The sequence below is a fragment of the Notothenia rossii genome (assembly GCF_949606895.1).
Source record: "Notothenia rossii genome assembly, chromosome: 8".
NCBI lineage: Eukaryota > Metazoa > Chordata > Actinopteri > Perciformes > Nototheniidae > Notothenia > Notothenia rossii.
Window position 1 is genome coordinate 39,854,338 of NC_136906.1, and position 26,373 is coordinate 39,880,710.

General features: G+C 42.1%; 3 protein-coding genes across 4 annotated transcripts in view; 2 read left to right on the top strand and 1 right to left on the bottom strand.

Moving 5' to 3' along the window:
* The window catches only part of cog1 (component of oligomeric golgi complex 1), a 17,270-nt gene extending 8,407 nt beyond the window's left edge, over window positions 1-8,863 (top strand). The window contains exons 6-13 of the mRNA XM_079645240.1: window positions 1,776-2,577; window positions 3,290-3,436; window positions 3,515-3,676; window positions 4,022-4,146; window positions 5,325-5,433; window positions 5,662-5,771; window positions 6,518-6,599; window positions 8,640-8,863. Coding sequence (XP_079501366.1) covers window positions 1,776-2,577; window positions 3,290-3,436; window positions 3,515-3,676; window positions 4,022-4,146; window positions 5,325-5,433; window positions 5,662-5,771; window positions 6,518-6,599; window positions 8,640-8,783 — 1,681 coding nt within the window. The 3' untranslated portion in view covers window positions 8,784-8,863. The remainder of the gene's footprint in view (window positions 1-1,775; window positions 2,578-3,289; window positions 3,437-3,514; window positions 3,677-4,021; window positions 4,147-5,324; window positions 5,434-5,661; window positions 5,772-6,517; window positions 6,600-8,639) is intronic.
* A 137-nt stretch (window positions 8,864-9,000) lies between these two features.
* The window catches only part of rgs9a (regulator of G protein signaling 9a), a 73,035-nt gene continuing 55,662 nt past the window's right edge, over window positions 9,001-26,373 (bottom strand). For both annotated transcript variants that reach the window (XM_079643687.1, XM_079643685.1), the window contains exons 17-18: window positions 12,543-12,625; window positions 9,001-11,972 (exon numbers count right to left, since the gene is read on the bottom strand). In XM_079643687.1, coding sequence (XP_079499813.1) covers window positions 11,816-11,972; window positions 12,543-12,625 — 240 coding nt within the window. In that variant the 3' untranslated portion in view covers window positions 9,001-11,815. The remainder of the gene's footprint in view (window positions 11,973-12,542; window positions 12,626-26,373) is intronic.
* Window positions 19,940-24,628, top strand: LOC307015205 (uncharacterized protein). Its single transcript, XM_079643683.1, has 3 exons — window positions 19,940-20,432; window positions 21,157-21,278; window positions 21,396-24,628. The coding sequence occupies exons 2-3, from the start codon at window positions 21,187-21,189 to the stop codon at window positions 23,647-23,649; spliced, it is 2,346 nt and encodes a 781-aa protein (XP_079499809.1). The 5' UTR covers window positions 19,940-20,432; window positions 21,157-21,186; the 3' UTR covers window positions 23,650-24,628.

The following is a 26,373-nucleotide window of genomic DNA, read 5'->3' on the forward strand; positions in this document are numbered from 1 at the left end:
CCAGTTCTTATGATTGTGGTTAAATGTATGATAGGAGGTGTTATTCCTTATCTGTATTGGTATTGTGTTACAGAGTGTTGGTGCCCTCACAGAGAAACAGTGTTTACCAAAGGAACTGGACCTAAGAGGGACTACACAGTCCCCTCTTAGGGCAGACCTTGTGGTTCTGCTGTTTGAAATGTTCTGCTGTATAAAAGTGCAGAGTGGTGGGGGTGCCTTGCCGTTTAGAATTTTAAAAATGAGACATGCATCAGTGTGTTTTAAAATATTTCCCCAGCTGAGCAGGTTATGTTTGTCCAGGATTTTGCAATGGTGGTATAGCTTAGGTTTTCTGTCCAAAACTTTGAGAGCTTGTTTGTGAAGCGACAGGATAGGCCTTAATGTTGTGCTATTCGCCTGGGTCCAGCTGGTCATACAGTATGTTAGGTGGGGAAGGATCATGGCAGTCATATAGAGTTTTGCTACAGGTGTTGTCAAACAGTTCCTTATATATCTAAAGTTTGCTAGATTGTATTTAGTTATTTGCATTACCTTTCTCACTTGTTTTTTGAAGGATAAAGTAGTGTCAAGGATAATGCCTAGATATTTAAAATGTGTAACTGTTTGAATGACCTCCCCAGACACATAGACCTTGGGTTCACAGTGTGATACAGTGTTGGTCTTGCTAAAAAACATACAGACTGTCTTCTTAACATTCAGATATAGCTGTGAGTCAGTAAGCCATTGACATTTACATGAACCATTGCATCATTTAATTTGGCCGCAGCTTGGGCCTTGGTTTTTGCATGGACATAAATGACAGTGTCATCATTATAAATTTGCACCTCACATCCAGTGCACACACTGATGGCAAGTCGTTTATATAAAGGCTGAATAGAATTGGGCCCATGATAGATCCCTGGGGTACACCCAGTTCATTTCTTAGGGGTGGTGATGTCTCGCCACTAACCTTTACCCACTGAACTCTGTCTGACAGATAGGAACTCATCCAGTCTATTGCACTGGGTGAGAAATTAAAATAAGACATTTTGTGAATGAGTACTTGATGATTGACTGTATCAAAAGCTTTCTTAAGATCTAGGAAGATTGCTCCAACAATGCCTCCTTTGTCCATTTTTGATTGAATATTTTCCACAAGGAAACAATTTGCGGTCTCAGTGGAATGATTGGCTCGGAAGCCGAATTGCATGGGGTGTAGTGTGAAAGGACTACTGTTAAGATGTCCAGTCAATTGCTCAGCTACACATTTCTCAGATCTTAGACATGACAGGTAAAATACTAATAGGCCTATAGTTGTTTGCATCAGTTGTGTCCCCGGATTTGTGGACTGGCACAACAATGGCTAACTTCCAGTCTTTTGGGAATTTTCCCTCCCTAAAAGAGGTGTTAATTATGTTGGTAATTGTCCCTGTGAGGGTAGTAGCATGTTTCTTTAGAAACAGAGAATCCAGTCCAAAAGTGTCTTTTGATTTGGAATTGTTTAAAGAAGAAATTATAGAATTAACTTTGGATTCAGAAGTCTCTGTCAAGGAGAAGACTGGCTGTGTAGAATCAATAGGTGATGAATGTATTTGACCAATTTAGGGACTGTTTATAGGCAGCCTCACAGAATTAATAAAATGGTTATTAAAAATAGCCGCTATTTCTGCTGGCCCCTTACATAAGGTTCCATTGTTACTGATCTCCAGCTGCTTTGTTATTTTATGCCCTTTCCCTGTTAGGTTCTGCAGACAGTCCCAGATTTGTTTATGATTTCCCTTAGATTCATGAATGAGATTAACAAAGAAGTTGGATTTAGCTGCCCTGATTTCCTTTGTAACTCTGTTTCGTAAGGACACAAATATATGCCTGTCAGTCACTAGATTTGATTTAAGAGAGTGCTTTAGAGCATTATCTCTCTCCTTCATTGATTTCCTGATGTCACTATTAATGCAGGGGAGGGTGTGTTTATTTATGGCCTTAGATTCGCTTATCCTGAGGAATCGTTTTGATATATTTTGGATTGTTGACATAAGCGCATGTGTGTTGGTATCCACAGCACAGAGTGGTCATCACATCCTCAATAGTAATAAGTGTTCATGTTTCCCTCTGTGTTCTGCAGGTTCTGACTCGGCCTCAGGTCCCTCCTCTTCCTCCTCCTCTTCCTCCTCCCCTGCTCTCACAGAGAGCTCCTCAGCCTCCTCCTTTAACCGCTTCACGGACTCCCCGTCCGTGGAGGGGGCGTTACGGGACGGCTGCGCGGCCTGCGTCCGACACATCCTGTCCTCGGTCCGCTCTGAGCTGAGAGCAGCCTCCCCTGCACCCCTCACCCCCGCCCGCCTCAGCTCAGTGCTCTTCATGGCAAGGCTGTGCCAGTCGATGGGGGAACTCTGCCCCAACCTGAAGAATTGCATCCTGGGGAAACAGAAGGGGTCCGAGGCCCCTGCCAAGGGGACCCCCAGACAGGGCAAGAAGCTGGGCAAAGCCAGGGCGGCCCCCGAGGTGAGCCCCGTCCAGGCCAAGTGGGCGGGGCTAAAGGAGGAGCTTCTGATCTGCAGCATGGAGGCATACCGCATCTGGAGCGGCGCACTGTCCAAAGTCAGTCCATAACGGAGAGAGATGTTTATATGTTTATACATTTGTTAAATCTTTTTCATTCGTTCAATTTTTTGGGGTCTTTCTTCTAGCATCAAATGACATTACTGTTGCGAGGCGTCACAATGCAATGTTGGCCAAAATAATGATGATCTAACTTCTCTATCTATGTAGTTTACAGGATTTGGTACATGATTGGTACAATAGCAATATTAGCCTTGAGCATACTTGCCAACCTGGAGACCTCAGAAATCGGGAGCACCAAACACACTGTACAGAACCTACCACACACACACACACACACACACACACACACACACACACACACGCACACGCACACGCACACACAGCAGATATTTACATAGAGCAGCAAACAGGAGCGAGAATCTTTGATTGACGGAATCAGCTTTGAGCGACTGATGCTCAGCAGGTAGAGCTGTTAACAGATGTCATGGTACACCAAATGACACCCACATTTCACCATAATTACACTGTTATTACACCCATTTCACAAATGGAAACAGCCTGTCAAATGAATGCATAAAGGGTTCACTGTGAGTCCATTAAGCTGCTGAAATATGCAACTTTTTTCAATGAGCCATTACATCATTATAAGCTGGTGTTGTTTGTTCCTGCTGCCCTCAAATGCCCAGACAAATGAAGGCCTGAATGTGTGCTGTTGGTGGGCTGCCTGACGGAGTGTGTGTTGTCACAGATGCTGCTGGATAAGTTGAGTACAGCGCTGCATGCAGAGTCTGCTGGGGCGGTCCTGACCACAGGGACTAACTGGGAGGATCTGGAGATCCAGGAGGAGGCGGAGTCAGGGAGCAGCGTGACATCCAAGATCCGTCTTCCAGTCCAGGTGAGGGTCTCAGCAGCTCCAACACACACAGGAAATGCTTTATCACTCCTTTCAGTAATCTGATATGTGTCTCCGCAGCCGTCCTGGTTTGTGCAGTCGCTGCTGTTCCAGCTGTGTGTGGAGGTGAACAGGGTGGGGGGGCACGCCCTGCCCCGGCCCACCCTGCAGGAGCTGCTGCAGACCTGTCTGGATCAGGCCCTGCAGCACTACCACAGCCTCACACAGCGGGCCCCCAGCACGGTAAGGAACACACACACACACACTCACACACAGTGTTGATAACAGTGGAAGTTTGTAATGTGAAAAACGTCTGTTTTATTACTGCACATTTTTCATTTTATTATTACTTTGCAATAGTAAAATGTACATAGATTTTTGGTATATCCAGATTTCATGTAATTATTTTTTGAATATCTTAACCTATAATCTTCTTTTTTCAATCGTTTTTTATAATTATTTTAATTGTTGGGGTTGTTGTTCTTACTAATTATCGTCTTTAGCTGTGTTTATGTATGCATCATATACACAAAGACAAATTCCTTGAATGAGTGAACCTACTGTTGTTTTCTGTTCCTCGTCCTCCAGGAGGGAGTGTTCCCCATGACTCAGAACAGAGCCCTGCAGCTGCTGTTTGACCTGCGGTACCTGAACTCAACCCTGGGCAGCAGACAGGAAGAGGGCAAAAGCTCCAGATCCCACCAAGACCCCAGGTAACACCATCACCCACAACCAGGATGGAGTCTATACCCCACCCCAGCTATCAGAGGAGTGCTGCACAGCTCCTGGCTCCAGTGTCTGATTCATTCCAAAAAGAATTAATGTACATGATTCAAGTATGAATTCATAGAATAAAGCAAAAACAAATTTTCCTCATCTGCAGCAACAATTCAACTTTTCTAGTCAACCAGGCCATAACAGAAGATCACATCCAACATTTAAACATCTGTGAATCTAATTTAAGAAAAGAATTATCACCTAGCATAAATATATGTTCTACTTAAATTACATGACATATAATGCTACTAGTATGCTAGAATCCTTTCTCCTGTAGGGGTCACTGGTGGTATTACTCTACTTCATTTGACTAAGGATCATTTGTAACCGGTCCAACGGTTTGAGAAGTATATGACGTTTAGAATTCAGATGACTGCAGGCACTAACCTGTTCAGTATCTGGGATGTTCCAGAGCAGGCAGGGGGTGCAGGTCTTATATCATGCCTCGCACGTCTCACATTTTGTCTTGGAGATGCTCAATATTACTTATTGATTATGCATCACTGACAGGAAGTGATGAATGAGCTCTGATGTGACTCCTGCTGGATCTTGATCCTGACTTCTGGACTGGTTGGCTTTCTCTGACGCACTTCCACAAAATAATTGCAGAGATCCAAAATGTGTTCAACAATTCCTAAATTAATATCAATGAGTAATGTATAATCACACGAAGGAATAATCCAGCTATCAAAGTGGCAGACCTTCTCACTCTGTCCGCCTCACACCTAACACAGGTGAACAGCTGATTATATTATGGATCCAACCATCTCAACCAACCCATTGCGATGACACAATAACACATGATAATATAACAAACACTGGCCTATACCAAACAGAAAACCATCTCGGACCTTATTAAATGCACAACAAATGTCACCACTATGTGAGATTCGTGGCTCCTATCCTGTTTATCTGTTGCATATTTAGAGCGTGTATGTAATCAGTTGACTACACAGTCAGTCTGGAGCCATGCTCCATATGCTTCTGTTCAAGCTGTATTAGCACAGAGACAGAGGATCAGGGATTGATAGGAGCTGGGTGCAGGTCTGGAGTGACTCTACCTCTCTAGCTTTCTGATTGAGCCACTTCTTCAACACTGTTTTGTGTCGTTTAGATTCCACGACGTCTGTGATTGGCTGGAGGGCTACATCGACCCATTTGACCTGGACGTGTTCACCCTCCCGCTGAATACCAACCTCAATCGCATGTCCCAGAGGACTTCGGTACTTCAGCACCACGCCATGAATAGTTCACACACACACACACACACACACACACACACACACACACACACACACACACACACACACACACACACACACACACACACACACACACACACACACACACACACACACAGTGCCTGTACATGTTTCCAGATGTGACAGTAAACAGGTGACTCTGGTGCTTTGTTACTGAAGTTGTTGAGGTCCTGTGACGTTGTGCCTCAGGTGCTGCTGGGCCTGCTGACAGGCTCCGAGAAGCAGTTCCCCTCGCGGAGCAGCAGTGTGAACTCCCAGGAGCCGTACAACATCCTGCCACTGGCCAGCAGCCAGATCAGGTCAGAGGTCAACTCCAGCTCATCTAAACTCAATTATCAAATAAAATATCTGATGTTGGTCAGATCTTACTAAATCCCCAAATGTCAGATAGAAAAACTAAGAAGATTATCAATGTAAGCAAGAAAGTGTCTTCTTGGTCAGTGTCTTTAAAGTATTGAGGTATGCCAAGCACCATGTTTGTTCTCATTAACTTACCAACTTTCAAACTGTTGACTCTATTCAGTATTATTCAGAAGGGCTTATATTAGCCAGCTTTCTCAATATAGTTATTGTTATTCTCAGTAAGTGGAGCTAATATATAATCTATATACATCTGGATTTTAATCGGGTATCTGTTCTTGTTACTTTGTTAAGTTAGCCTTTGCACTTAGTTTTGCTTCAGTTGGTCAGCATTATCTCTGTTGAGAAGTCCTACATTCATTTTGAAATGAAAGCGTTATTTAAGTAAGAAATTATCCCTGTGAGAGGGTGAAAGAAACAGACCGGGCTGCAGTGTTGATGAGTGATATTAATATTTCTCATGATTAACTAATTATCTAGGCTAGCCCACTAGTATGAATATTAGTCACTGGGGCCCACTGCAGGCATTGCACCATGCGACCCAGTCCTGTCATTGAGTCCAGTTATAGTCAGTAATTAATGACTGTATATACAGTAACTATCCTTCCCTGTCTCTTTTGGATATGTGCCATACTTTTTTTCAAAATTGTATTTCAACCTAATTCCCACGATGTCCCCTCCTCAGGTTCGGGTTGCTACCTCTCAGCATGTCCAATGTGCGTAAACCCAAGTCGGCCTCCCGGAGCTCTGAGGCTCCTCACCAGCTGGTGAGTAACTGAGCTGAGATCAGCAGCAGGACGTAACTCTGATTGTTTCATATGCTGACACACACACTGTATGTCTTCATCTCTCTGTTTATTGTTTTGTTGCACCCTGGGTAATGTTCTCTGTTACACCCTCTGCCTCCTCAGAGATTCTGAATGCAAGAGACTCAGGTGTGTGTGTGTGTGTGTGTGTGTGTGTGTGTGTGTGTGTGTGTGTGTGTGTGTGTGTGTGTGTGTGTGTGTGTGTGTGTGTGTGTGTGTGTGTGTGTGTGTGTGTGTGTGTGTGTGTGTGTGTGTGTGTGTGTGTGTGTGTGTGTGTGTGTGTGTGTGTGTGTGTGTGTGTGTGTGTGTGTGTGTGTGGTGCCCTGGTTTAGCTGTGGTGCCTTTGCAGTATGACAGTACAGATTATGAAGTGGTGAAATCATTCAGACGGACCACAGAATGTTCTGCTCTGTTCTCCCCCACCCTCTGCCGGGCTCAGCTCAGGATCAGACTAATGACTGGACACTTTCTTGGGGAAGCAGCACTGCAACAATGACATGGCATTTTCCTGGTCTGAGTGGACAAATCACATCTTGAGTTGCATGCATTACTAGTTTAATGTGTGGCAATGTCCACAGCAATACAAACAATCTGGTGTCTCTATGCAACTCCAGTTGGGATTTGTCCAAAATAATCAATTTTAAGCTTTCCTTAAAAAAAAAGAATGACCAACATGAATTCCAATGATATAAGTGTGCCTTGGAGCCAGTGCAAGTTCAATTGTTGCTTTGCATGGCCAGCAGTGCCCCTCTGCCTCCATTCTGCTAAGCTAGGCTAAACCTGTATCCTCTCACTGCTGGGTGCTCGGAGCTAACATCTACTCCTTCCATCTGACGACAAACTTTACTGTTCCGACAGAATAATCCAGGCTCTCTGAAACGTTGGATTAGGTGTTTCTTGATAACATGGAGTGTTAACTAGTTTAAAGGTGAAAGTAGTCCCCACCAGTGACCCCTTAGACAATGAATGTGACCTTTAGCTTCTTTGCCTCTCCTGTCCACTACATTCCCTCTCCACATTTGAAATGTTAGCATGGAGCTCCAGAGCCCGGCTCTCCTGTAGCTAGCCCTGTGAAGCTACACATCACACTGCTGGATTTACCGTTGTGCTGGTATACCTTCTCACTCGAACATGTTGTTAGACATTCAGGAGCTAACTACAGCGCTGGTCATCTCTCAACACGGCTCCTGCCTCTGATCCATTTTTAAGCCCCAACGGAGCGAAGCTACTTTATGATACTGATCTTTTACATAAATGACAGAGAGGAACTGGCTTGTTGACATTATGATCGTTAGTAGAGGTAAACTAGAATTTAGACCTGCTTCATAACTATTATATTTATATTGTCTATGCATTTATTATTTTAACCAGAGAAATGAGACGTATGAAAACCTGAATTGTTCCATACACTTTACATATTGAATTTCCACAATCTTTTTCAAAGTAATTGAGAGTCAACTATTTCCGAGTGATCTGATGCCGGCACTTGCCATCTCCTGGAACAAGAAGTCACTCAAGCAGTTGTTAAATGGTGTCTGTGTGGGACCATCAGGCAGGTATCAAATAAAAATCACAATTTATTCCAACCACAAAAAGTCTTACATTAAAATGTTAAGCTTGTCAAACCAAAGGTGGAAGATTTGTGCTTAGCAACACAGAAGATGTTTGGAAGAATACTGATATAGAACGCTGTAGTATCTTTGTACTGTGTACTCTCTGGTTACCATTGAAAGGGACCTGTGTCATTCGGAGCAAACCCCCTGTTTTGCCTGCTGTTAAATACTCAATGTTCGGTGTTCTTCCCCTAACACATTTAATGGGCTCTTGAGTGAGTTTAATACCCACATCCCAAGAGATGGCCATCCAGGCATAGTATGATAGCCCTATTTGAACCGGTGACCCAGGGACAATAGAACATTGTGTTGTGTTTTTATTACTTAAGAATGAGGATGGACAATCCACCAAAACCTCAGCTAACCTGCCGTGTTCTCCTCCCTGCAGCAGACGCCTCCCCCCCCCTCCTCCACAGCGGGTGAGGACAGCTTCCGGCCGGGCAGCCTCTTCAGACAGCTGGCTGCTCAGGACGAGGACTCTGCCACTCCCTCTCTGTTCAAACTCAGCTGGCTGTCTGGCATGGCCAAATAACCCTTTATCCACAACACTTTTTATTTGACTTTGCAGAAACTTTGTAAAAATAATATATAGTAAAACAAGTTTGTCTTTGAGACGTGTGTGTTGTGTGATTGAATTCACCTGGGCTTAGAGCAAAGGATTTCAACCAAGGAGGAGATCAGGGATTTGTCCTTTGCTGAAATATTGATTTGCATTTAGCATTTGCTGTGCTTCAGTACAACTTCCGGAGCAAAAAGGTATAGCCAATGCGGAAGTGCCTTAAACCTGCATCAAGTCAGATTATATTAACTTACTCAAAATCTACCTAATGAATTTATGGTCACAATTGATAGTTTCTTTTTGTAAAAACGTGTCCCATTTAGAGTAAACAAGAGACTATAAATCAGAGTATACTTAACGAGTAGCCACCTGGTCGTTGATGCTTCTCATTCTTTGACTGCAACCCTTGTTACAGCTTTATTTGGTCAATCATTTAATATTAATGTTGTTATATTCTTATTATCATTAGTAACATGATAGTTTGTAACTAAGGAATGTACAGCAAATCCAAACGACTTGCTGTGGAACACAGTAGTTCATAGTATACACTGTAGTAGAGGTTATTACAACTATTAACACGCACAAGTCTGTTCTAACCCGATTACATGTATTCACTTCTAGCTTCCAGCTACTGAAATGCATTAGGACACTTTGACTATAACTGGAGCAATGGTTTACATTTATTACAAATAAATCTCTTGAATATGATTCAACATCTCTTAGCAGTATATACAGTGGGGCAAAAAAGTATTTAGTCAGCCACCAATTGTGCAAGTTCTCCCACTTAAAAAGATGAGAGGCCTGTAATTTTCATCCTAGGTATACCTTAACTATGAGACAAAATGAGAAAAAAAAATAATCCAGAAAATCACATTTGTCTGATTTTTAAAGAATTTATTTGCAAATTATTGTGGAAAATAAGTATTTGGTCAATAACAAAAGTTCATCTCAATACTTTGTTATATACCCTTTGTTGGCAATGACAGAGGTCAAACGTTTTCTCTAAGTCTTCACAAGGTTTTCACACACTGTTGCTGGTATTTTGGCCCATTCCTCCATGCAGATCTCCTCTAGAGCATTGATGTGTTGGGGCTGTCGCTGGGCAACACGGACTTTCAACTCCCTCCAAAGATTTTCTATGGGGTTGAGATCTGGAGACTGGCTAGGCCACTCCAGGACCTTGAAATGCTTCTTACGAAGCCACTCCTTCGTTGCCCGGGCGGTGTGTTTGGGATCATTGTCATGCTGAAAGACCCAGCCACGTTTCATCTTCAATGCCCTTGCTGATGGAAGGAGGTTGTCACTCAAAATCTCTCAATAAATGGCACCATTCATTCTTTCCTTTACACGGATCAGTCGTCCTGATCCCTTTGCAGAAAAACAGCCCCAAAGCATGATGTTTCCACCCCCATGTTTCACAGTAGGTATGGTGTTCTTTGGATGCAACTCAGCATTATTTCTCCTCCAAACACGTCTAGTTGAGTTTTTACCAAAAAGTTCTATTTTGGTTTCATCTGACCATATGACATTCTCCCAATCCTCTTATGGATCATCTAAATGCTCTCTAGCAAACTTCAGACGGGCCTGGACATGTACTGGCTTAAGCAGGGGGACACGTCTGGCACTGCAGGATTTGAGTTCCTGGTGGCGAAGTGTGTTACTGATTGTAGCCTTTGTTACTTTGGTCCCAGCTCTCTGCAAGTCATTGACTAGGTCCCCCCGTGTGGTTTTGGGATTTTTGCTCACCGTTCTTGTGATCATTTTGACCCCACGGGGTGAGATCTTGTGTGGAGCCCCAGATCGAGGGAGATTATCAGTGGTCTTGTAGGTCTTCCATTTTCTAATAATTGCTCCCACAGTTGATTTCTTCACACCAAGCTGCTTACCTATTGCAGATTCAGTCTTCCCAGCCTGGTGCAGGTCTACAATTTTGTTTCTGGTGTCCTTTGACAGCTCTTTGGTCTTGGCCATAGTGGAGTTTGGAGTGTGACTGTTTGAGGTTTTGGACAGGTGTCTTGTATACTGATAACGAGTTCAAACAGGTGCCATTAATACAGTTAACAAGTGGAGGACAGAGGAGGCTCTTAAAGAAGAAGTTACAGGTCTGTGAGAGCCAGAAATCTTGTTTGTTTGTAGGTGACCAAATACTTATTTTCCACCATCATTTGCAAATAAATCTTTTGAAAATCAGACAATGTGATTTTCTGTTTTTTTTTTTCTCATTTTGTCTCTCATAGTTGAGGTATACCTAGGATGAAAATTACAGGCCTCATCTTTTTAAGTGGGAGAACTTGCACAATTGGTGGCTGACTAAATACTTTTTTGCCCCACTGTACAGCCACAAGTATTAGTAAGATACTGCAGCAACAAAACTGTCTCCAATGTTCACAACAGTGAGATGTGTCTCCTCACACTGGTAATGGGCAATATGCATGAAAAGAATACAACTATTACAAGCTCAGCTAATGCAATATTTTCTAGTATTTAACATGAAATAAATCTGATTTGTTGATATGAATTTTGACTTAGGTAGAAACATAATGTATTCAATACTTTTCTCAAGAAATCTTATATATCAAATGTGCATCTATAAACACCATGGACAGATTACAAGACAATAGGGCTGAAAAATGTAAAAGCCCCTCCTGCAAAGGAGCAGGACAGTCTTTGCATCTTGTGGTCATTAGGAGACACTTTGTAGCCATTCTGTTACTTTAGGGTCATTTTGAATCTAACTGCAGTTATTTTAAATGTCCTTTAACGGCTCTTTAAGGTTGTGTCTTACTTTGCTTGTCATTGTGGTCGTGTTGCATCTGGTATAGCGTCTTTTTGATGATGTTTCTGTGTGGTCATTTTGCATTTTTGTGTAGTCATCACCTGTGCCAAGTCGGCCTGGTCAGTAATCCTTCAGTAACGAAGACTGGATTTTCCCCTTCGATCATTTAGGGGAATATTTACAACATTAATTGTCATGACATTAAACAGCAATCACACACTCTATTTCTCTACTTCTTCCTGTCTAATTTGCTCATCAAGGCCTTGACATCCACGGGGGCGGAGGCGGCGGCTGCCTTGGCCTTCTCTGCCTCGTCCTGCTGCCAGTGGATCAGGGGATGGATGCCTGGGCTCCGGTTCTGAGCATTTTGCTCCAGCTGGGCTGGGCTAGGGTGGAAACAGAAACATGATGAAATTGATCATATAAATCACAGCATTTTCAGTGGCTTTCAGTTCGGGGTAGGTTCAGGTTATTTATTTGTACCCGTATGTTGATTTGGTTTGCAGATAAAACACTTATCCATTATGACACACATTCTAAAACAACACAGATAACTGACCAATCTCTAAAACAGTACTCCTGCTCCCTCACATCTCAAAACACTTCATAACCACGGTACAAACATGAGCAATCCACAGAGTTAATACATAGGCATTGCTTCCATAGCTTCTGTGTGACACTGAAGCTACTCCAGCTTTTTCTGACCCTGTGTGACATTTTAGTAGCTGCTGTAATGTTAAGTTATTGTGTTGGAATCTGTCATCAAAACAACTTCTAACTGCAAACTATACAAAGTGTTAGTAGAAGTGAGTATCCATCTGAGGCTGAAAACTGCCTGGCTGTGTGGCCTTCTTCTACATAGATATTGGGATGTCTAAAGCTAAAGGATCATGTGATCACATATATTCATGTGCAGGGGCAGCGAGATGTCAGAGAGGTGAGGATGAGCTACCAACCTGAAGTTATGCGGCTCAGGGTTCAGAGCCTTCTTCTGGATTTCTTTGTACACTGGGGACTTGAGGTAGCGGAAGAAAGTATCCTGTAGCAAAGAGACACAGCATGAGGAGCTTAGTTCACTGCACACATGTCGGAGTGGCAGTATTCTGTTGGCCTGAAATCCCCAAATGTGCATGTTTTAAATTATTTATTCAAGTTTGGTTTTCATCAACATTATTCTAAGGTGTGATTTTATAAGGATCATTTCATGATTTTTTACTTGTGTTGTGTGGTTTTTAATGGAGTGATTATTGCATGATTTTATCTGTGAATCTTGTTTGTATTTCTTGGGATTGACATTTATTGGCATTATTGAAACCGGCTGCGTCTGACTGGACAAACCCCCATGGCGCAAAATTGGCCGATAGTGCACGGCATTTTGCTTTTAAGCAATCAGAATGGGCTGAGAAGGAAGGAAAAAGACAGGAAGAGCTGCAAGGAGAGGAACGAACGAGAAAACGGTGAAACGAAGAGAAAGGAAAGCGGAAACCAGTAGCAGAGCAGAGGAAAGACGCATCTCACCCCTGCCGCATGAGTGTTGCAGAGTGGAGGAGTGACGAGGAGGACGAGGCAGCGAGTCCTGAGGGGGGTATACTACGAAGCTGGTTCAACCTAACCTGGATATGTTTGAGTTAGCCGGTTGGCCTAATCCAAAACATACACGCTCTCGCTAAACGGTACTACGACGCGGGTTATCAAGTGGATCGCTCAAGCCAGCCGTGTCCTATCTAGTTAGGTGCGCGTTCACATGAAAGGGGTGGTATTTGGAGCATTCGACCAATCACAAACATGGACAAGCGTACTGACAGCGCAGCGTCATACTTCCTGAATGAAAAGTCAACTATAATATTAGACATATGAAGAAGTTAAACTTTAAACATCCATGACTTAAACACTTTATCCAGGATAAAAGCCACATAGCTGCACATGGAAGGTGAATACAGCTGGTAAAAGAAAAAGTGTTTGAATGCGTACATTAACAGGTTTATGATAACACTGCCCCGTCTAAGACACGAGTGGATCTGACTTTAATTACATTTGTCTCGAGTGTTTTGTCAACTTAATGTGTTGCTTAAAATAATACTTCTGCATACAGTATGTGACACTGAGTGTTGCACGGCCAGATACGGCTCAGCTGACTCAGATTGAAGGAGATATGATACATTATGATGTGATATTCCGCGGACTGTACTTAATGTTACTCTGATCCGGTTAATTATGTGGTGGCAGATATTTAACTTAAGTACGCTTTCTAACGCTAATGTTATAATAGTCAGATTGCTCTGAAGATGGGAGGTGATATTCTATTAATTTTCACGTTCACACAGTTGGTGATTTTTGCAGTAGGGCCTGGCTCATTTCGTGGCATCTGCAGGCAGTGGCAAGTACTTCCGGCATCTGCCACAGAGGCCGCTACTCCGTGGTATCTGTGGCAAGTATATGCCACACTGTGGCAAGTATATGCCACAGATGCCACAACTTGCCGTGGCAAGTATATGCCACAACCAAGCCACAACTTGCCGTGGCAAGTATATGCCACAACTTATATATGCCACAACTTGCCGTGGCAAGTATATGCCACAACTTGCCGTGGCAAGTAAATGCCACAAGTTAAGAGTTAAGAGAAGGTTTACGGTAGCTGCCACTCGCCTTCCGTGGCAAATGCTGATATTTAAACCCGTATTTATCGCGTAAAATGTCGCTGTTTTGGCATGATATTATCGGACACAAGACTGATGATCTGTTACTGATGGTCCGATCTCTATTTTTCAAAAAGATTAAACATTATATGTTCTATAGATTTTACTTGGAGAACGTGGTTTGTTAAAATAAATAAACGTGCTATTTTTATGAGAATACTCAAGATATATTATTATAAAACATCATCCTTAAAATTATTTTTTTTAATGTATTTTTAAATGTTCTAAATTTGAAAAAACTAGATACAAATAAACTAAAGTTAAAATCTTGTTTTTCATGCCCCAAGAGCAATAAAAACACCTGGTAAAAAAATCATGCATAATTCATGCATGAAAGGGTTAAGAAAGACAAATATATGTTTCTATTAGTTTTAGTAAGATGGTTTATTATAGTGTATTCTTACATATTCATTAGGCTATATTGTTTATTCTTTAGATACTCTGTAGATAAATATCTACTAATAATGTGTAAATTATTTCCTGTTTCTTTTTATTATTATTATTTTATGTTTCCTATCCCTTATCACTGCTGTAACGCAAAGATTTCAACATTTTAGATGAATAAAGTAAATACAACGTATCATATCAAAATCTGTTTATGTTAATTAGCAACACAATGATTTGATATTTGCATGCATGACATATAACCTTTTTACTGATGCACAAAAAAAGTTTTAACAAGGGTGTAATTATATTACATTGTAACCCTCTTTCCTCAACATATTAAATCAACTTTATACGGTTAAATGAGGATTGCTTGGAGTATCATGCTTAAGAGAACATTCTTCATGTTTATTTAAGTATTTATCATTCTCATGGTGCTGCCCTAAGTCTGTAGCCAAGTCTAATAACACCATTGTACACGTTGCTGTGTCAATACAGATATTTATTTTTTAATTATTTGTCTTTACTAGTAACAATACACCTGGTTATCGTAGCAAGCAGTGGAAACTCCCCTCAAGAAGCGACAATTGCCAAGGGCTTGCGTTGCAACGCTCACTTGCCAATATTTCTTTTTTTATTACAATATAGGCCTATGTTTAGCCTACTTTCATAGATATAGCACGTTTTTTTTATTTTAGCAAAGCACGTAGGCTATTCCAAGTAAAATTGAATATAAATGATAATTTATTATCTTTTTGAAAAATAGAGATCGCACATCAGTCCTGTGTACAGATCAGTCCGATAAAGTCATGGCTAAACAGCGACATTTTACACGATAAATACGAGTTTAAATATCAGCATTTGCCACGGAAGGCGAGTGGCAGCTACTGTAAAACTTCTCTTAACTCTGGCATTTTGTGGCAACTCCCGTTCAGCATGCGCAAATGCCACAGCAAGTTGTGGCATATGCTTGCCACGGCAAGTTGTGGCATCTGTGGCATTTACTTGCCACGGCAAGTTGTGGCATATACTTGCCACGGCAAGTTGTGGCATCTGTGGCATATACACAAGTTATTGAGCCGTTTCCGCTCTACATCCTGAACTCCTCCCTTCGATGCAATGCACTTCCGTTTTGGCGGACTGGGTTTGTTTTGCTAGCTAGCTCCGTTGTGCCGACAAAGCACTGATATCGCAGAGACAAAGAGGATATAACAATTACAACATGAAGAAAAGTGGTTCGGGAACTACGTGTGCGGTAGTTGGTTGCAATCACTCGAGAAAGCACCTGAACGAGTGGTTAGATAGAGAGTGCTACGACCACAAACCAGCACCCAGCACCCAGCCATGTTGTTCATTAAATACAGATAAACACAACAAATACTGCATGCATTGTATTTTTTAATATTATATATGAATATTTTCATAGTGATGTAATTGTGTGGGCTGCTTTTATATTTTAATTTGTAATACCTGTTAGGATTAAACATGTGATCTTGTTGAAGCCATTTCTTTAGTTTCCTCTAAACAATTAATTAATTCAGTGTTATTTATGTACAGTATGAGCTTAATATGAATGATGAACTGTGTTAAAAGAAATTGTAGCACTCTAAGGAACATATGAAATGCAATAATGCAATAACAGTGCAATAATGAAATTAAATTACATCAAACTTTATTTTCACTCAAACAGTACAGGCACATATGATATATTGCACAGCATAAAGAGATCATGTAAATTGTGCATTATGTAAACAACAGACAACTGTTGGCTCCTGTGGGCATGACCTAAATAAGGCAGTTTATTTTGGTTTTATGCTGGGCCACGTCGTCATGTTATCCTCCCAGTTTTGCACTGAATTCGGGTGGGGGAGAGTAACGCCATCTCCAGTCAAAGAAGTAGAATCGTGTTCCCAAGCTAGCATCACTGTTAGCATCGAAATCGCTGTGTTTACACCAGTGCCCGTCTGACTGTTTACGTCGGTTTACACCGACAGACGCTGTGCAAAAGACTTCCGGCGGAAATGAAGTGCATTTGTGTAGGGTTATGGCGCTACCCGTGTTTTGGCGCGTAAACTTGTCTATACTTGCCACAGATGCCACAGAGTAGTGGCCTCAGTGGGAGATAACACAAATGCATGGGCGCGGGAAGGGGGGTGCTGAGGGCGCTGCAGCATCCCCTAGCGGCAGGCAGGGGGTGCGGAGCTCCCCTTTCTGAATTATTATTTGACGGTTATTGCTGCTCCCGCTGTGCATAATCTGTGTAATATGTAGCCAATAAATTCCACATTGTTGGTAAAATAATATGTTGGCCTGCCCCGAATGTTTTTTCTGTAGCCCCGGACAATTCTACCTCAATAATATAATACATTAACCGTGCTTTACGTGAACCTCATCAAGACACTAGAAAGGACGGCAGGACTGTAATTTCCCGTATTCAGTGAATGCAACAGAGGCAAGACACCAGACCAATCAGAGAGTTGCATGGAAATAAAAGTGTGCTTGTGTCATTCAAACTCGCGGCTCTGTGTGTGCGGAAATAGCGCATTTAGTAGTGATGGGATTTATGGCTCTTTGAAGGGAGCCGGATCTTATGGCTCCGTTCCTTTCAAAGAGCCGTTCAAAAGAGCCGTTTTTTTGGCGGGGTTACTTGGTTTGTCTGTGAAATAATCACCAGGATAATGATTGACTGTATTGCCAGACCTAATGTCAATAATCTGCTTTGTAAACACGACACAAGGTGGCGCCATATCCATGTCATTCATGTCCGTGAATGTACTACTTTGAATTTACCCTCCGTATGTGTTAAGTAAATAAAGTTGCCTTGCCTTGAATGAAATTCACGCAACTCTTAATATTAGATAGGCCTACTGTGTTTTTAAGTGGCGATGGAGATCATTTGTTGACCCTGCTTTAAAGGATATTTTGCCTTTACAAATAGAGCGCTTTTTTGGTTGAAGTTCATCAAAATGCTGCTGCGTTTTCGCGTTTGGCTCATTTTCCATCCGAAAAACACGTCGTCTACCTGTCCTGTAGCCTACCACTTGTTATGACTTCTCTCTCTCGCGTATTCCGTTAAGACCCACCCCATCTCACTCCTCCTGCTGAAACCTACTAATCAGAGTAGGTGCGGGTCTTCACAGAATACGTTTGGGGAACAAAATCAAGCTTTTTAACAGGCGAGTGTATTTTGGCAGGCAGTGAGTGCGGACTAACAATTGAACGATAACAAGAACGGCTCTCAGCAAGTACGACTCGGTTCCCCTCGTTCATACCAAAGAGCCGTTCAAAAGAATCGGCTCCTTCGCGACCGACACATCACTAATTTAGTGTGTGTGAGAGGGGGAGAGAGAGAGGGACCGGTGCCAGCAGCAGGGACCGTGTTGTTAGCATCTGGTTAGCTAGCTGCACTAACGGACATCCGGAGCTGTTTGTTCCACAACAAGCTGGAGGAGAGCTCTCCTCTCAGACTGAGAGGCTCAGGTGAGCTCAAGAACTCTCTGAGTGTTTAGATAGTTAACTTTAGTCTAAGTTATCTCAGTGGGTCTTGTTAGAAATTAAAATCAATGTTTTGATGGTATAATGTAGCTTAAACATACCGTCAGTTTAAACGCTCTTTTATACTGAAAAACCAGAAATTCTTGTGCACAAGCAGTTAAGCTTTTATTCTGAAAATCCTTCATCTACGGTTAGCATTTAGCATGTGGCTAATATACGATTTCCTAAAGAGGTGAATTGAGTAGCGAAATGATATGGAGTGGTGCAAACCGAAACCTACGGATTTAACACTACAACTATAGATGTCGAGGTACTACCATCATAGGCGGAGTTTGACATTTGTGCTTGGGGGGGCAAACCTTTTTTACTGACGTCACTCAGTACACAGTCCCAACTATTGCGTGGGGTGCTACGGATACAGTAGCAATAAAGCCATCGCTCACCGCACTGAGTATGACTTTTCCACATACGAACACAACTCGTCCCGTCATGCACGCCTCATGCCCGCCGTACACACACACTCATATGGAAGGGGCGGTCTCTCCCCCCAACAATAGTGCATTACATAACTGTAAAAAACATATCAAAACTGTGCATATCTTATACTTATTTGATAAATACTATATCCCTTGGTGTCCAACCTTAGTTCAGAAGTAGACGCCGTTTTTTACGTTCCGCATATACGTCCACTATCCCCTCAGGTGACAGCTGTGCGGTTATGTCGTCCTCAATGTGAAGAACCGCAAGTGAGGAAAATCTTGTTCCTCCCATCGTTGACCGCAGCCAGTTCCGAATTCTCCTCATGGCAGAAAAACTTCTCTCAGAGGTGGCAGATCCGATAGGCAGAGTCAGTGCCAACTGGAGCATCTTGTATAGATTTGGATAGCTCACCTTTTTAACAGTCTTTCGGAGATGCCCAAGTGCAACAGGTGCGACAGCAGAGGCTTTAACAGGGTCCATCTCTGCTCCAAGAAGGAGAGGGTGAATTTTGAGCAGCTGTGCGTATTTTTTGTACGAGAGGTTCAATTCCTTTTTTCTCACATTTAAACACTGCTCCACATGCTCGTGCCAGCTCTATGGACTCTCCCGTGAATCGTCTGTCTAGTTCGTTGATGAGGGTGTCCAGCACAGGGAGATAGAGGTGCTGCTGAAATCCAGCTGTATCACTCTGTGACATTTGTGCGCCACTTTCATCAGTTTCTCTTTGGCCCAAAGTAATTGTAACCAGGAAACTTTCGAGGGAGGTCGGGGGTTTTGTAACCCGTTTTCTCTTGGGTGCAAGGGGACCCGGAGTCTGACACTCAACATCTGCATCCCCAGGTACTGGCACGTTGTTGTCCCAGCAGAACTGTTTCACTGATCCCCACATATTGCTCCACGTAGCTGCTTGTCTCTGAGATTTGAAGTGCACCTTCAGGTTGTCGGTAAGCGCTGCATCTTCGGAGAGTGTGCAGCTGGAGGACTGTAGGGCCTTGTGCGTAACATGAATCACACGCAGTATGTCTTCAAATACAATAACACATGTAATGAAAGACATTCTGGTCATGTGGGCATAAAGGCCACTGGCCTCCACAGACCACTTGTCTCCCTCGTCACTCATTGCTCTCAGTCACCCTGTAATTGAAGAGTAGTGAGTTTTAACGGAATTCACAGATCGCCACTTGTTCGCCCATCTTGTCTCACTTGGCTGTATTATTTCAGTTTGTTTCAGATTCAGTGATTTCTGCATTTCAATGAATCGATGATGGTTTGACGGCTCTGCAAATGGGTGGTTGACGTGACGCTCAATTTTTGTGTCCACAGTGACAAAATAACAAAAATGTGATAATATTTAATTAAAATTCATGTTTTTAATATGCAGTTTATTCTTCTACATCGAATCCATCTGCAAACAATGAGTATTGTTCTTCAACTATGCAAATATTCTGCTTTGAACATGCCATTTGTCCACCGGTGCAACTGTCCACGGTAGCATTACTTATCTTAAAATGTCTGTAATTTAATGAGAAATTAATCTAAATACATTAAAATACTTGAATGCATGTCATACAAGTGTTTACTTAATGAATCTAGAGGTTATAAGTGTTAAGGTCCCTATGTAGAGTTATTATGACACATTACATTTTGTCCACAAAACTGGTGTCCTCCTGGAGCAACAGCATTATGTAGATATAAAACAGGCATTAATGTGACCAACCCATTACTGAGAGGGGTCCTTCCAGAACCAGGAAGTACAGAAGACATCACTGGAGCACATGGACTGTACACAAGGTCAGTTCTGTCTCAAATATTTTCATAATATTACTATTTCCGTGCAGTGTTGGAACTGGTCGTTTTAAGGTAGTCCTTTGGTACAACGCAATTTAAGTATTGATCTGAATATTTTTATCAATTTATATTGATTGATCATTGAAAATAATGTAAACCTTAACACTGTTACTCAGGATGAAGAATGTCTCTCATATAGCTAGGCCACAAACTAGCATTGACTTTGAAAATGTCCACTGGTGCAACGCACTGTCCTATAGTACAACATGAAGTCAGTTTCACTTATTTTTTTCCTTTACTCCTATCATAATGAAACTTAACATAGTGAAAGCAAACATGTAAACCAACATTTTTTGTATTACAAGTTTTATTGAATAATTAGTTTAAATATGCAAAAGAGATATAATCTGAGTCTAAAAAATGAATGGAGGTTAATGGACGGCTGCATTTTGGATGGCCCGTCAAATTTTCTCCTTCTTTCTCACCCCCAACCTCCCTCCCTCCCCCATCCATCTTCAAGTTCCCCAACCCCCCCCTTCTCCCCACCAAACTCCCTCTCTATCAAGCCCCCCCTTGTTCCATCTTCCCTTCTTTCTAACCTGCCTCTCTGGCTCCTTACTCCTCTCCTTACTTTTGATGACTAATTTAAGTAGCTTTTTGCATTTTCTCTTAACCTCAGAAATTGAGGACAACACAACTCAAACCTTCCTTCCCTGTTTTGTTAAAGCTAGTTTGATTTCCAAAGTGAGAGGCTGAAATGACCACCAAGGAAAGGTCCAGGAAGTTTAGGGAGAGGCTGAATGCAGATTCTGAGAGGAAAGAGAACTTGCTGAGAGAGAGACGCAGAAAGTAAATTTGACAAGTTACCACAAGTTATTTTAGCCTAAGAATTCAAACATTTCATGACATTATTAATGCACCATCATATCACAATATTCATGGTTGGTTTCATAATTTTTCCCACAGATATCAGCAGAAGAAAGCATGCGGGAAAATTGTTCAGCTAAGCGTGAAGTCTGTGTCGCCAGCAACACAGAAGAAGCTACGAGAGAAATGGAGAGAGTCAAAGCAGAGATGTAGGGCAAGGGAAAAAGCCACTAATGCTGTCCTTGATCTTACACCACAATCACCTCAGGATCATGACCAGCCATTTGAAGAGATCAATGACCCCCCAGTGGCAAGGCCAATTATCAATGGAGCCTCAGTGGCAAGGCCGGTTCTGCATGAAGTGATCAATGCCGTCCCAGTACCAGTACACGTTTTGTGTAGCACACCAGAGAAGTCCCCCCGAAACCAAAATCCACCAAAAAAAAGAAGAAAAACTAAAATGACCAAAGAACTACGGAAACTACAAAAACAAAATGAGAAATTAATGAAGGAACTTGAGGCTGAAAGAAGAAGAGTAAATACATTTAGACGAAAGAATCAACGCCTCGTGCAAAGACGGAATATGGATAAACGTGCTGACAAAAAAACACAAACAAAGCGAGGAAACACTGGCCAAGAAAAGAAGAAACAAGTGGAGTCCTTCTTATTAAGGGATGAGAACAGCAGGCTTCTTCCAGGGAAGAAAGACATCATTGGAAGGAAAAAAAAAATGCAGAGGAGAGTACTTGCAAAATCGTTGGTTGACTTGCACAAGGAATACCTCCAGACTGCTGGACCACACCTTCGACTGTCTTACAGACAGTTTGTACGCTACAGGCCATTTTATGTAACAGAAGCCAAATCAAATGACCGCAATACATGCGCCTGCTACCAACATGAAAACCTGCGTCTACTGATTGATACATTGTCACAGCGTGGTATCTTACCATCAAAAAGCCTATCAGATCTTCTTTCCAGCATAACCTGTAATACTGAGAACTTAAAATGCATGGAACGCACATGCACTGAGTGCTGCTTTGATGAATGCCAGCTTGCCACACACAACCTAGATGATCGGGCCAGATGGGAACACTGGGCGAAGGAAGATGTGGTGGTCGGAAATAAAACATATAAAAACTGGGTGAAGAAGACCGAGAATGGTACAGTGAAAGGACTGGTTGAAGAGTTCCAGAAACAGTTGGAAGGTATTGCCATTCACCAGTTCAACTGGCTTCATCAGGCCAAGAAGTTCAGGCATCTGAAGGAACACCTGAAAGAGAACGAAATGGTCCTGCACGTGGACTTTTCTGAAAATTATGCCTGTAAATTAAATACAGAAATTCAGTCATTTCATTTTGGAGGGAACAGGCGGCAGGCTTCTATTCACACTGTTGTGGCGTACACATGCACAGGGTCACAGTCCTACGCCACCATCTCAGATTCAGTCAGCCACAGTGAGCGTGCTGTGTGGGCCCATCTAAAACCAGTGGCCCAGGACATTATGGAAAAGTCTGGCCACAAGATTGACACTATGCATGTACTGAGTGATGGTCCAGTAACTCAGTACAGGAACAAGGCCAACTGTTACTTGTTAAGCAGTGTGCCATACACATGGGGGCTGAAGAGGGTTACGTGGAACTACTCGGAGAGAGCCCACGGAAAAGGCGCACCGGATGGGGTTGGGGGTGCAGTCAAGCGAATGGCCGACAACCATGTCCATGGAGGGCAGGACATACAAAGCCCAAAGGACCTTTATGAATTCCTGATCCAAAAAGAGGTCCCCAACATCCAATTCAAATGGATCAATGAGGCAGACATACAAGTGTTTGATGAGATGTTGCCACCGTCTGTTCCAAAAGTCCCAGGCATACTTACCACGCACCAGATCCTGTCATTCTCACCAGGAGAGATTTTCTACAGGACTCTCAGCTGTTTCTGCCGCTATCCAGAAATGTGCAGCTGCTTCTCCCCTAAAAAGATGAGGCCAGACAATCGAGCAGAGGAAAGCGGCTCCTCTGAGTCTTTTGAAGCCCAGCCCAAGAGTCCTGAAAGTCACAATAGTGGAAAGGAAGTGGAGCAAGAGGAAGAGGAAGAGTACACTGTGGGGAAATTTGTCATAGTGAAGTACGAGAATAAGCCATTTGTGGGCCAAATCACCCAAATAAATGAGGAGCACTTTGCAGTGAATTGCATGGAGCAAGTAAGCAACAAAAACATATTCAAGTGGCCTGCTAAACAAGACTGTATTTTGTACAGCAAGGACCAACTTGTTTCTGTCATCTCTGAGCCAGAGCCCTACCAGCGGGCCGCACAACTCACCAAGTACGACTGGTTGCTTTTCAATGAGGTGTGAAAAGAACCACTGGATGTTTCACTTAGGGCTGGGAAATAAAAAAATAACTTAGATAGACAGTTGATCAATATGAAACATGTTCAATATATTGATAAGAGACGGGACCATCACTCCTAACAAAGGGTTCGTACTTATTTACAGTATTTGTGTGTTTTTCATTGTTGTGTTGACATTGGAGTTTTCTTTTGTGTTATGATCAAGTTATGTTCAAGTTATATCGTGATTATGATCAAGTTATGTGTGATTAAGTATGATTACGTTTGTTCAATGAATTTTGTATATGAATTCAAATGTTCAATGTTGTTCAATGTTATTTTGTAGAATCTACAATGTTGATGAATTCAATTAAAAATATATATTTTACCTGTGTTTTGACTGAATTTAAAATAATAAATTTGACTTTGTACACAACATAGGCATACTAGTATTCTGTTGTCCAATGGTGCAACAAAATGTCCTGTGGTGCGACAAATTGAATTGTGAGGGGAAAAGGTATTTTAATGAAAAATGTATGTAAAAAGTGTTGGATAGTATAACAATGATATCATCACTATGCAGCTATAAGGATGAAATGAAGATTCCTTGAGTTTTATACTAATTATATTGAATGTAACCCAGACATTTGGGTGAAGTCTCTATGTGTACATCTTATAGTATATAAATAACATCATTCTGAATTTGTTGGGGGTATGTTTGATGTGGAAATATAATTGGGACAAACTAATATGCCTTGTGCTTATCTATCTTACCTGTCCAACATTCTCTGAATTAAATAATGGCATTCTTTATGTTGTTGCACCGGTGGACACATTTTAGGACTACCACACCAAAAAGTGAATAATATGCAAAATATATGAAGAATTAGAAATGGACACATTCAGTTTTGAATTATTCACATATAAGGGAATATAATTATATGTCATTGGACATATATTTTTGAATTATTCTTTTTTTCACTTTGGATTTGAGTTCACGTCAACCACCCAAATACAGAGTAGAGTTTGTCAATGACGTTCAGGAATGTTTTCACGCTGCGGTTGACAGCACAACACTCCACAAGCACCAGATTTAGTTTGTGTGCCATGCAGTGCACGTACACTGCACTGCGTATGGGTGGGTCTCTTTGATGCGCTGCTGCACACCAGAAATGTGACCAGACATGACGGAGGCACCATCGTAACTCTGGGCAACAATTGGGATATGTTTCAGTCCACACATCTCAAGTCCTTTGTTTATTGCTTCCACAATCCCAGCCGCGTTGCGAGATGCTGAGCAATCAATAAAACACAAAAAACGCTCCTTGATTTCAAGCTGCTCTGCATATCTGATACACACTGATAATTGTTCCGTTTTGCAAGACCTGGCCTCATCTGCAATTATAGAAAAAAATCCAGTATCCTGCACTTTCTCTACAATTTCTGCACGAACTAAGTTAGCACCTATGTCAATGACTTCGTTCTGGAAATCCGGGCTAGTAGCATTGAAATAGTTGGACTGCGTGTTTTTAAAAGCAGAATCATACTTGGAGAAAAAGCCACAAACCTCAAGAAAATTCCCACGCGACTCTGATTCGCTTCCCTCCCGATGCCCACGAAAAGGCAATCCGAGTTTGGACAACAGCCTCACAATATCAACAATTTTGCACAAATAAGATCTGTTCTTCTCAACAGAATCTTCGTGGCTTCGGGAAAGTTTCGCTGCAATAGATCCAGAAGATGCAGTCACTTTATAGTTATCCCATTTAACCATGCAGTTCAGATGGGCCTGGGATTGTGCATGTTTCTCCAGTTTGCTGCTTAGTTTTTTCCAGTCACGCAGGCCCTTTCTAAAGGAATCCTCCACACCGCTGGCAGTCTGGAAGTGGCGGCATGAAAAACAGAAGACGGCATCAATTCGTACTGAATATTCCAGCCAGGGATAGTTCTTGTAATAGTAAGTGGAAAATGATCGTTTCGTTTTCCCAAACATTTTTTAGGGGAAATCGGATAAAGTAGGCTGCTTGGGACAGCTGTGTTTTTCCCCAATATCATCATGACCCACTGACGGCCCCGGTGCCGGTGGTCTCCCTGCTGTGGGGTTAATGTTAGCTGGTCCTGCTAATCCAGAGCTCTCCGCTGTGGGGCTAACGTTAGCTAATCCAGAGCTGCTCGTTTGCGTGTCTGCCACTTGACATTGTGACGGCTGCTGGTTGTTAAAGTTAGGCTCAGTCGGTGGCTCTTCTGTTGTTGAAGCTGAAGACGAAATTGGACGTTTTAAAAATCGCCGAATATCCATTACTGCTAATACAATAGCTGAATCACTTGGATACAAAAAAAAGCGAGGGAACTTTTGTCCTTAACCTCACACACACAGCACAACATGCGACTGCTCAAAAATGAAATTATTTCAAACAAAACATGATATTATTCACATTTGTATTGTAACAATCATTTTATTGAATCTATTAAAATATTTATATATACGAAATACTTGTATCGGAACAGTTTTAGACTTAGTAATGCTATAACATATTTCAGCCACCAGGGGGGGCAATGCCCCCCCAGCCCCCCCGCAAAATCCGCCTATGACTACCATGCTGAATATTAAATGAAGGTACAGTTTATTTGAATATATTATTGTTTACAGACGAGAGTAGCATGTGACAACATCCGGAATGACCGGAAACCAAACGAGCCGAGAAGTATTGTTTAGAGTATTGATTACAGCGTTTAGAATGTGTTAAAT